General features: G+C 46.4%; 1 protein-coding gene across 2 annotated transcripts in view; it reads right to left on the bottom strand.

Annotated features, from left to right (window-relative positions):
* Positions 1 to 204: 204 nt before the first annotated feature.
* Positions 205 to 12,694, bottom strand: part of SEMA3G (semaphorin 3G) — a 206,131-nt gene continuing 193,641 nt past the window's right edge. The window contains exons 14-16 of one of the 2 annotated variants that reach the window (XM_086938733.1): positions 12,229 to 12,454; positions 11,455 to 11,594; positions 205 to 1,456 (exon numbers count right to left, since the gene is read on the bottom strand). In XM_086938733.1, the coding sequence (XP_086794859.1) occupies positions 983 to 1,456; positions 11,455 to 11,594; positions 12,229 to 12,454 (840 nt within the window). In that variant the 3' untranslated portion in view covers positions 205 to 982. The remainder of the gene's footprint in view (positions 1,457 to 11,454; positions 11,595 to 12,228; positions 12,455 to 12,694) is intronic. The other variant, XM_086938732.1, reaches the window with a different exon arrangement.

Raw genomic sequence — 12,694 nt, 5'->3', positions numbered from 1 at the left:
CATGTAACCCACATACCGGGGAACATCCTTTTCAATGCGGATGTTACCCCATAGTGCTTTTACGACACGTCCTTTACAACGCAAGTCGTAACTACGACTTGCGCTGGAGGGCGCTAAAGGATAAAGAATAGTATATTTACTATTCCAACACCTTCCCTACTATCCACGGGGACTGGTGTTAGAATAGTAAATTATACTATTTACTATCCGCGCCCAACAACGCAAGTCGTTGTAACGACTTGCGTTGTTAAAGACGCGTTGTAAAGGCACGCGTTGAAACGGTACGCGTTGTACCATCATACATCCCACATACCTCACAAGCACTTTCTTCAAATACATAACAAAAACACCTTTGTATCCGACCTGTTTATGAATCTTGAAATACTCATTTGATCTTAGTCACTCCTTGCTGTGGATGTGCAATAGTTTCTAAACTTGAACATTAATACAGCAAGGGAATTGACCAGCTTAGTCATTTCAAGAGTCTGACACCATGCTCCAATTCTTTCCCTAAACATTTGTGTAATGCAGTAACAGTCAATGTATTTATTGCAGTCCCACTGAAGATATTCGGAGAGGAAGATTTGTATGATGGAGAGAGGAAACTCTCAAAGATATTCCATATCCTATTCGAAGGGCTGAGGGGTGATAGATGTGGACATTGGCTTATTCACATGGGAAATGAGCAAGAATGTCTGATCCAAGGCAATGCAGACACTAGGCAGTAAGGGAAGATATGTTTCTAGAACACAACTTGCCACATATGCCAATGTATCCAAACTGGGTAAATTGGTTTGCAGTCTGTGCCATCCCTACACACCATCGGCGGTGGCAAGTGCCATAAACATCACTATCAAGAGGACTGGAAGGCGCAATGTCGTGCAAGTCCAAGGCATTGTGCTAGCCTCCTGCAACAGTCGTAGTCTTTCTGTATTTATGGCATTATTCTTTGCCAGTCATCGCCCTTAATAGATGCTTTCTTTTATGTATTTGTGGCTTGCCTGGGCACCCTGCTTCGTTCACCTGAAGTCTTTGCGCGTCCTTTCTTCCCTCCTTCAGTGCTAAGAGAATTTCTGATCTTGGTAGACTTGTTTTTCTTACGCTGTTTATCATTGCACCACACCCGCTCACAGTACTCGTCCACCCGCTGCAAGTTGGCATAGCCAATCAGCTGCATGATCTCCTTGAACCAAGCCTTCTGTCCATGTGAAGGACGGTGGTGAGGCATGGAGCACGGAGGCCCTCTCTGCATCAGCGCGCCTTCGTCATCATGCTCTCCTCGCTGAAAGATGTCTGACAACTGATCGCTTTCGATCACCTCCAGCGTGATCTTGGTGACTGTCTGGACAAATCCATGCTCCAAGGTTTTGCAGTAGTAGGTTCCAGTGTCCAGGCGGAAGATCCGGCGGAAGAGCAGGCCTTGCTCCGTTTTCAGAATGCGCTCATCGGTCTTCACCTAAAGGAAACATCACAGTGTTAGGAAGTACCAGCTGAAATCCAAAAACTTTCTTGCATATCTTAAGAACATTGAATCACTTCACCCACATGATTGAGGTGGAATAAACCAACCTGCTCAAGAGATTGACTCTGTATTAGTGTTGTAATTACCTACTTCCTAAACTGTCTCACTATGGGTTCATTTGGAGCACAGAGTGGGAGCCCCTCTGTAGATCGTTGCAGCTCCCGTAACCCCAAAGCTACAGCTCCATATTCTCCATAGGACCTGATTACGAGTATAGGTGTTATTTACCACACATGATCAATGACAATAACACAGAGTGAGTTAGTTACCAAGTGCGATAAATATTACCTATTACGAGCTGTTGGGGAATTATCGCACCGAAATACACATGATACAGTAATTACTGTATGGTTTTCCCCTGTTAAATTTCGACAGATTTGACCTGTCGAAATTTAGAGAAGGTTGAGTTATTTAATGCATCTGATATAAAACTTTATAAATGAATAAATAAATAAATTATCTAACAACTCGTAATGCCAACCCGTGCATTAAGAGGGGGTTTATGCATGGGATGGAATTTAACAAGCAACTCATAATCCGCCCTTATAGTTGAGGTAAGCACTGTGTTTACACTGGGTGATGCCTAAACCTGTTCCACCAGTGCTAACCATTAATGTGACTAATTATCCACCATAGGTTTGTCAGGCCACAGTGACATTTGCTCTGCCTTGCTTAGAGCAGAGTGATCGTCACTAGACTGCTCACACTTGAGACCACCATGTGCGGCACAGCAGTGACAGTCAAGGATTTGCATCACTGGCCCCCACAGGCAGGGAGAAACTTCTTTTGGAGATTATTCCCATGTTTGTTACACAGAGAGGGTGCAACAAAATTGGCACCCACTCGGCAAACTCTTCAGCCTTCAGAGCAACCACCTCAAGGCGAGGCAGGTGGGCTTCTCCAACTATGGTAATTGGTCCTTAACACCTTCAATGCTACAGTGATCCATCTTGGATGCTTTACTCCCTTGAATCCCATTGTTCATGACGAACTCAGCTCGTCATGAGCACACGAGCACTGTACTGCATGACGAGCTGAGCTCGTCATGAGCATGGAAGGTGTTAATAATTCCTCCATATTTGTAAAGAGCTAGCCTATCACCCCTAAGAGTATTCAGGTGCTGGGGGCCATCAGGAAGACAGAGTGAGCTATTGCCCAGAGTCACATGATACTGGGCTGAGTTGCAGTGGATTGAACTGTGAACCCCGCACTCCAGAATTAGCAGCTCTGTCCACTGCGCCACAGCTCTCCCATTCTCCAACCTTTACCACCCAGGTGCTAAATGACCCCTTGCATCTATAATTAACAAATCAACTGAAGACTTCTATGTTGACCTCATTGAAGTTATTGTAGTTAGGGTTCGTCCAACTTAAGTTTTGCTGTAAGTTTTTTCTACATTGTAGCGACCCTCTAAATATATTTTGTATGCATTTTCAGATGTTTGTTATAGATGAAATGTAATGTATACTCTTCTTTGCAGGGCTCAGATGATCTCTCTACCTCTTCTGGGATATACAATTTGAATAAATGAACACAAGTAAATAAAATAAATATGATGGCATTAAAAGGCCAGCTCAAATTAAGTGGAAACATATTTGCTCATCTTAGGTAAATTACTACACTACCAATACTAACAACCACACTCATACACACGCACCCATAAACACACACACAAACATGTCACTCAATCATAATATACTCCCTTAGATGACAATACCCTAACCCACTTGCCTAACGTTAAAGGGAACTCTGGCATGTTTTTCATGCCTGCTGTCCCTCTATTCTTGCATCCTCCCAGTGACCTTTTTGAAAGGACTGAAAGAAAAGGCTTAAATTGAAATGAACAGAACCTCTGTGCTGCTGTAGTGGAGCCACCATGATGGAAGTAGGAAATATTTTGAATAGGTAAAGCTCTGGTTGTGGTGTGGCAGTGCAGGTTTGAACAAAATCATGGGGGGCAGGCTAGTCCATGCAAAAATAAACCGACATGTCACTACTAGAAACTGGTAACTCTATCGCTCTAGGCATGACAAAAAAATCCTTTCATTTGAATTCAATTGAAATAATGTACTCCATTGTCATTTAATGAAATTGAATTTCGAGACCCATGGCCAAATTGAGAATAATGCAATATTCTCTCACAAGTTCTGATGAGTTAGATAGATCTCACTTGTGAGAATGAATCCTGCGACTTTCTAGCATGAGAACAATGCCGCTGTCCAGTAGTGTGAGGCAGGAACTCTTATAGATCTGGTCTGATTTTAGCTGGAGAATTACTACAGTTACACGGAGATTTGCCCCCTCATATTCACCTTTTGCAGCAACCTTAAATTACTGTATTAGTAGAACACCCTCCATGTAAGGCAGCACATGGCAAAATAATTTTTATACAAGTCAAGTCAAGTCAAAAAGCTTTATTTCGATAAAAGTCATTATCATAAAAGCAGCTCAATGTATAAAAAAGTTACAATTAAGAACAACAATAATAAATCTAAAAGGATTTTGTGTCTCTGTACCAATCATTTGAAAAAGACAATAGTTTCAAAGAGTACTTATTCAGTTAAACTAGCCAACAAGTTGGTTACGTTTTTAGAGATTAAACAATTTTAACAGCATTTTTATTTTAATAAATTTTTCTAAAAAAGAATTAAACAAATTGTTTTAGCTTTTTGGCTCGGATAGCCCAGGCCCAGGATAGAAATTTGGCTAGGGCACAAGCATAGGGTACGCTACTGTCCGAGATAAGTATCCTGATTGCCACATCATGACTCCTTGTCCCCAGCTGGCGGCATAGGTTTTTAAGCCAAACCCTCCTTGGAGTGGCGTATTCGCCGCAAACAAACATGAAGTGTGCTAGTGTTTCCGGTTTGTCAAGGCACGATGGGCATAGTTCAGACGTTTCCCTACAGGGTTTCCAACTTTTGGTGAAGGTATTAAGTGGTAGGGTTCCCATTCTAAATCTGAAATACAAGGCCCTGTCAAAGTGTTTTCCAATTGCATCCAGGTACAGTTCCCGCCTGGGACAGTCTTTGAACCTCAAAAAGACCTCTGTTAGCCTGCCCATATTGGTACTAGAGTTTCTTTGAGAACAAATCCAGTCCCAATAAAGCTTTTTAAGAGTTTGCTTTGGGGGTGAAGTTCTATTTAGCCATGATTCTAGTTGACCCAGCTTAATTAATAAGCTTTTCATGTCTTTTAACCATTTGATTTTATGCCAGCTTGGTGATGACATGATTTCCTTGAGGCCTCTGGCATATCCGCTTAGTTCTTCTACCCGCCAAATACGGGCCCATAGTAATAGAGGGCGAAATTTCGCGATTTCGCCAATCTGGGTACAGCCAAGGTCCAAAAATAGAGGAAGTGTCGGGGTGCCTTGTGGAAGGGACATTATTTCTCTGCAGAATTTGTTCTCAGATCTCTGCAGAGCATCAGTAGACGAGGAACCCCAAAGTTCCGCCCCATAAAGGGCAGAGCTAACACCTTTAGCTGTGTATATCTCAAGGACTGTTCCTATAGGTCTTGTTGTACTGGAGCGTTGCTCTCTCAAAAGGGCACCTGTAATCCTTTTGTGGCTCAGCAGCATTTTATCTAGGTGAGGCGTTCAGTCCATTTTTTCCGAAAGGCGTATCCCGAGGTAATCGAAGACCTTTACCCTTTCCAAGAGCTCAGCGTTCAGGGTGGGGGAACGCACATGCTGTTTCGGTGGATTGAGGACAAGGTACTTCGTTTTGTTTGTATTTATTACCAGGCCTCGTTTGGTACAAAAGGATTGGAAGTTGTCCAAAAGTCTCTGGAGTCCCATTGGGGTTTTGGAGATTAAAAGCGTATCATCCGCGAAGAGGAGGGTCGGTATGCGCTCTCCAGCCAGGGATGGCTCGTCAGATGGATACTTGAGGAGATGCTCAACCACCCCATTGATGTAGAGAGAGAAAAGGGTGGGAGCCAGAACGCATCCCTGGCGGACTCCTCTCTCAACCGGAATACTAGCCGTTGTTTCCCCTCCAGGGCCCCACCTGATTTGGGCAAAGCTATCCTGGTGTAGTTTAACCAACAAGGATAGTAGGTAGTGTGGCAGCCCCATGTCAGCCAGTACTTTCCATAGTAGGTCCCTAGGTACAAGGTCAAAGGCAGTCTTTAAATCGATAAACGCGAGATAAAGACTGCCCTTGCCTATAACCACAACCTTCCAATATACCATCATGAGCCTGAATGCTTGCTCGATCGTTCCAGTACCCACTCTGAAACCTGCCTGGAAATCAGAAAGGATTTTGTTTTCTTCTGCCCAATTTAAGATTCTAACTAACAGGACTTTGCCGACAACTTTTTGGCTGGTGTCTAGCAAGCTAATCGGCCTATAGTTAGATGGGTCATCCCTCGAGCCTTTCTTATGGATGGGGACCACCTCCGCCCCTTTCCACGATGAGGGAATAGGGGCACCCCTACAGATGGCAACAAGGAGGGAGTGAATCAATTTACCCCATTTGGCGCTATCGGATTTTAGCAGATCCCCGGGAATCCCATCAGGTCCGGCCGCTTTTTGTGGAATGATGAAGCTTATTGCATATTCCACTTCCTTTAGTGTAAAATCAAAGTCAGTAGGGCAGAGTGCATAGGTTATGATAGGCGGGGGTGTAACAGGCCCTCTCCCGTCGGGGCCGTTATGGCAGGAGTATAGTTTGGAGAAGTGGTCCTCCCACACCTGGCTTGGAATGTTGCAGGTTAGCATGTCACTGTCTGGTCTATTGCGTGCCCTTATAGTGTCCCAAAAACATTTAGAATCCTTTTTCAGGCTGGCTTCTTTAAGGGTTAGCCAGTAGGCATCTTCCCACTCCCTTTTGGCTAACCGCAAGGCCTTTTTATGTTCCCTTCTAGCTATTTGGATTGATAGGGGAGACTTCCCTCTAACTGCCTCAATCAGAGATGTCTTGGCCTTCCTGCACGATGCAGAATACCAGTCATGTCTACCTTTGGGTTTGGTCAAAGGTTTGGTTTTCCCTATGGTTCCTTTCACCCAAAAAAGATCCCCTATAGTTTTTATGGCTACTTCATAGATAGTTGTTACCTTATCTGCTGCCAAGAGTAAGTCTATGGAGCTAATTTCATCTTGTGTGCCTTTAATCACCTCTTCAATAGTGGACAGTTTGTTAGTGTCACACAAGATTTTGTTCCACTTGAGGCGTCTCCCACAAGAGGAGACAGTAATCTCCTGTGGGCAGCTCGGTGATACTAGCGGCGCTCCGGTGGACCAAGAATTCTTTAAGGTTAGGGAAAGTGAGTTGTGGTCACTCTCTATGGTAGGTATAACAACCATATCGATGACCGAACTCCAGAGCCTCCGGTCTAACAGAATATAGTCTATCCTTGTGGAGTGACCAACTCTGTTGAACGTTGGAGCACCCATTTGATCAGAACGTGTGCGGCCATTGGCTGCTCTTAATCCAAACTCTAATGTAAGTGCATTAAGCTGTATTGCACTGCGAGTCCAACGCTTGATGGGTGGAATAGAGAGAATGGGAATACCCCACCTACTATCCTCATCTCCCAAGTCAGGTATTCTATCTAGGGGGAGTGGCTCATAAGTGCAGTTAAAATCTCCTGCTATTATGGTGTGGCCAAGTTCACTATGGTCCCCTAATTGGGCCTCCAACTCCGATACTGTTGGTGAGATGCACCCATTTTTGGAGCCTCTAACGTAGACATCGTAGAGATCTACAGGTAGCCCCCCACGTTGCCCCGATAGGGAGATACCAAGAATATCTGGGTTTCCTGCCTTCTTTATGGTTATCCGACAGTTGAGCGAAATGCTCACCCAGATGATAAGCCCCCCTGATGGCCGCCCCTTCCCTGCCTTAGGTTTTACAGCTGGTGTAAAGAATGTGACAAACCCGACACGATGCAGTGGCTCAGTGATCCAGGTCTCTTGAAATACACAGATCTTGTGGGCGTCAATCAGGACATTCCACTCCGGAAGGCCTCATTTCCTAGGAATCCCCGCGAGGTTCCAGCTAAGGATTTTTATCTCGTCATGTGTTGGATCACCGTTGGGGATAACAGTAATTTTAGAAGTTGGTGGGTCTACACTATCCCTAGTTAATATGTGTGGAAGTGATACTGGGGGTGCCACTGTTGGAGATTCAGGACATATAGGGAAGGATATGGCTGGCGAAACATCCTCCATATCTTTATTGGTGGTAGCGGGATTTGTATCTAAACCTTCCATGATGTTGAGTCAGTCTACCTCATCTAACACACAGTATCTATTTGGATGGGCGAATTGTGAATATGAAGGATCAAAAGAAGGGGGCAAATCCTGCCATGGCTGTTGCCACTGATGGTTAGTGGGTAGTGGGGGCTGAAGGGATTGCTGCCACTGCTGAGCAGACTGGTATAGGGGTGGTGGATGCTGGAAAGGTTGTTGCCATTGAGGGCTAGCATGATGTGGGAATAAAGATGGAAAATGTAATGGCTGTTGCCAGTGTTTAGTGGTACGTTGCGGGGGATACACAGGCCCTCTGTTGTTTGAAAAAGTAAGCCGATGGGGATTTAGTCTTGGCGGCATGGGAAGGAAGTAAGATAAAGGGAGTGGGTTGATTTGGGTAGCTGGACCACTATTGGGTGTGATGCATATGTAACTGGCTGCCCCTATATCCCTAAAGTTAACTGTGATTACATCCCCTGGTATTGTTTTCTTACTCCTGCCCACCCAGTCCCCTCTACGCACAGTAAGAATTTCACCACTCATATTGCTGGGTAAAGGTTTGTGTAGATGAAGCCACTGGGCACATTTGTTTCTTAACTCTACAAAAGTTTCTTTTACTCCCTCCTTCAGTGGGGGAACGGCTGTCAGCACAACCACAAAAGGAGAGACTTCCGGTGGCAGGCTAATTGACTTGAAACGTGCCTGCTTTGGCTTAGAGCCTTCGGGCTTATTTGTAGAGTGAGGAGCTGCAGGGTTAGTAGACTTTCCTGTAAGATCTTTTGCTTGTAAGATGGTAGTTTTATTTCCACCGGCTGAATGTTGCAAAGTCGAAGTAGGGCCTACCGCCTTCGGAGTAGATAGGAGTGGGGGTTGAGCAGAATTATTCCCTGTTTGGGACAGGTGTAATTCGGCTGAGTCCTTGGTGACTGCTGGTATTTTTACTTTGTTAGATGCATCTTTAGGGAGCTTGACGCAAGGTGAAGGCTTGGGAAGCGGTTCTTTGATCCCTTGTGGCTGGACAGACCCAGGCCCATTCATCTTATTAGGCCATTTCGAGTTTATTAGTGACGTGAGTCTGTCAAGTTTGGAAATTAGAGGCTTTATTTGTGCTGCTAATGTGGCCTCAAGGTCCTGTTTGAGATCTGTTACCATGTTTTCAACCCAGCAGGGTATGCCTGACGCCTGGTGCGGAGTAGGCGATATCAAATTGTGATTCCTGCCTTTAGCTTTGGGTTTTTCCTTAGACTTGGTCTTGGACGCTACCTTTGTAGGAATAACCCTTCCCCCAGAGTCGATAGGTACAGGAGGTATTTGTTTATCCATTTGCCCATTCAGGCTTGGCTCCGTCTCTTCAGATGTCTGACAGGCTTCTAGATCTGGGGTAGCCTCAAGATCAACAAAGGACGGGTCCGAGTCAGATTGGGTGACTGACAGATCGACAGCATTCGGTACTGTGACTGTGCCAGCGGTGGTCAAAGGCAAGGGTAGGGAACAATTATTCGAGGCTTGTTGGGAGGGTGAATTTGCGTTTGCGAGAGAGCCCAAGGAAGAGCGCTTAGCGTTCATGAGATCCAGGGAGACTCTTTTTTCCAGCAATACAATACTTTTATCGATGGTCTCATTCACCCGTGAGATGAAAAGATCTATAGGTCCAGTCACTTGTGCTACCCCCATGGCTTTTTTTGTACAGCTTCTAGTTCTATTGCGCATAGTTGACATCTGAGGTGCTGGACCAGATGCAAAATGGGGCCTCAGAAGAGCGGTAAGTGATAGGGCTGGGAGGCGGCCGCTGTATGGTTGTAGAAGAGATGGAAATCAGTGACGCCTACCTTGCTGATGGATTAGGGGCGATGATGCAGGGGTTCAGGGCCAGGGCCGTCCTCTGCCGTCCTTGAACGGCCTTAAACGGCCCGCTCTTTGCCCGGTCTTCGCCCCGGCCGTTGCCCCGCGCGCGTCCCGCGTGCGCGTTACTGCCACAGATTATGTAGAAAGGTCAGGTGGAGGGGGCGGGAAGAGGACCAGCTGCGGCCGATCAGCGCCGCGCTGCACGCTGGTCCTCGCAGTCCCGCCTCAAGCCTTGGGGTCCAGATGTAGCCTCGCAGAGATCGCGTTGGTGCTCCTATGCACTTGGGAAGGTCCAGGGACAGGTATCAAGCAAAGTCCTTAGCCTGCGAGCGGCTCCCGCGGAGCGGGCGCCGCGAGGTGTTGCTTGGCAAACAGGAAGGAGAGTACACGAAGGGAACAGCACTCTCAGCAGTTCAGTTCAATGAAGGTACCCGGGCTGCTCACACACCGCAATGTTTTTGACGGGTGGAGGGGCGGGAAGAGGACCAGCTGCGGCCGATCAGCGCCGCGCTGCACGCTGGTCCTCGCAGTCCCGCCTCAAGCCTTGGGGTCCAGATGTAGCCTCGCAGAGATCGCGTTGGTGCTCCTATGCACTTGGGAAGGTCCAGGGACAGGTATCAAGCAAAGTCCTTAGCCTGCGAGCGGCTCCCGCGGAGCGGGGGCCGCGAGGCGTTGCTTGGCAAACAGGAAGGAGAGTACACGAAGGGAACAGCACTCTCAGCAGTTCAGTTCAATGGAGGTACCCGGGCTGCTCACACACCGCGATGTTTTTGACGGGTGGAGGGGCGGGAAGAGGACCAGCTGCGGCCGATCAGCGCCGCGCTGCACGCTGGTCCTCGCAGTCCCGCCTCAAGCCTTGGGGTCCAGATGTAGCCTTGCAGAGATCGCGTTGGTGCTCCTATGCACTTGGGAAGGTCCAGGGACAGGTATCAAGCAAAGTCCTTAGCCTGCGAGCGGCTCCCGCGGAGCGGGGGCCGCGAAGCGTTGCTTGGCAAACAGGAAGGAGAGTACACGAAGGGAACAGCACTCTCAGCAGTTCAGTTCAATGGAGGTACCCAACCTATTGTGTTGGCATGAATACTATGCTAGTAATCCTTAACATTAAGACTTTGCTAAATGCATATTGTTGTGCAGGAAAAATCAAGGGGCATATGTACAATGGACTGGTGGAGCACGGGTTACCTCCAAAATTGCTAACATCGTGCTCCATCAGTTCAAAAAAGCTGATATGCACTGTATTTCAAATGATACAGCGACCACTGCATTTCCCCTAGCACTGGCGCTAAATTAAGCTGCCTAGCGCCAACACAGACACCATTGCACCATAGTGCAAAGTTGCCTGCGTTAGGGAGAAGGATTGTTTATGTGCAGAAAGTTGTCCCTTCCTGCACATAAACAATCCAGAATGGTTATTTGAAGCAAAACGAGGAGGAATTAGACATTTTTCTTCGTTTCACCATGTTAAGACCAGGGCTTTTTTGTCCCAAATTTTGGCACTGCCCCTTATTTATGCCACCCTTGTAAATAGGGGGTACCATCAAAATCAATGGGTGTTGCGGCGGATCGTCCACAGCAACACCCATTTCCCGCCCCTTTCACACTTAGTCTAGCGTAACACCCCCAGAATGTCTTAAAAAGTGATGTTCTGGTGGCATTAAGTCCTTGTACAAATGTCCCTAAGTGTCGATAGTAGAATGATACATTTCACTTGAAATACTGCTAAACTAAAATGGGAATCTCTCAGGTGTCAAAAAGAACCCTTTTCCCTTGCATATCCCAGAATTTTTGGATCCTCTATTACAGGTTGAATAGCAGAAGGCCAAAGACATTCAGTAAAAGAGCAAACATTTCTGCCTGAGAAATGGCAAAAAAGGGCAACTTGTCTCACCTCTTCCCTTCTGTCATCATTCGGTCGCTGAACAAACCACTTCACAGCCGCCTGCGGTGACTTTGGGATACATTCCAGGAATGTGCTGTTCAACTCGGCCCCGTAGATGAGCTTCTCCTCCCCACCGTCAGAATCATCCTCTATTGCAGGGAGACAAAGGAAGTGAGACTTGGATCCAACCACACATGGTCTCTAAAGAGAACAGCATCTGCTGCTAGCTTCCAATTGTTGATATATTAAGAGGAGTGGACCAGGCATACCCTTGTTCAGTGTTTGTAGTTTCTCCCAATATCTTACAAAGCACAAAGAGCTCAATCACCCACCCTCCTGATGCCTGCAGGGTCTCTGCGTCTTAGAGTAGCATGAGCTATCATGACTGGTGGCAGTAGAAGTTTGTTTCCAATGTGTTAAATGATTAGCTCCCTGTCATGGTCTACCTTATGTGGAAGGGCCAGTTGCAGGTGTCATATCACACAGTTGTCTGTCAAGATAATATCAGATGGACTTGACAAAGTGATAACCTCGTTCGAGGTGAGACGTCAGCCTACTGTAGAGGGGTGGTCATGATGAAAAGTCATTAGCGCTATTTGGGGGAGAATGCCAAGCCAGAATGTTTGCAACCATGGTAAGAGAGAACCGTTATAAAAAAAAGAGATGAAGAAAGAACATAGAAGACATATGGTATAAGAAAATGGCCAGACCTTAGGAAGCAGTCATGGCAGAACCAGAGGGCTATGGGAAATAAGGCAAAGATGCTCCAGACAGATGACTTACGTGTGAGGTTCTGGTCTAAGCACTGGTGAGCCGGGTTTCCATTCCGTATATCTTGCCGGCGGAAGCGGCGTTTACTCGAGGGTTGGAAACGGGCACAGGAGTTACCATCCCAAGCGCAGTAGGGATCCCTCGCCAGGCAGCATTCAGCACATGCAGTTCCATAAGTCTCGCAATGGTGCAGCTTCACTTGTGCCACACCGGCCCGTGACCCAACAAACAGGGTTTGCTGAAATAAACATGTACAAGGTTCAGAGGTCTGGAGCATCCTCAACATTCATTTTTTCCTCCTGTTTCTGTTTACTCATTCATCCCACCTAACTTTTCTTTTCTATTCTATTCTTTCCTTTCATTTCTTTAATTTAGCTTGCTTGTTCTCAGATTGATTCATGTGCTAGTTCTGCATCTTCCTACTGACTTCTTTGATCCAAACCAAGTATCCCACGCTTCTGTGAAACCACTATATAAT

This window comes from Lissotriton vulgaris, chromosome 9 (genome assembly GCF_964263255.1).
Source record: "Lissotriton vulgaris chromosome 9, aLisVul1.2, whole genome shotgun sequence".
NCBI classification, from domain to species: domain Eukaryota; kingdom Metazoa; phylum Chordata; class Amphibia; order Caudata; family Salamandridae; genus Lissotriton; species Lissotriton vulgaris.
This window is presented reverse-complemented; position numbering and strand designations above follow the sequence as displayed.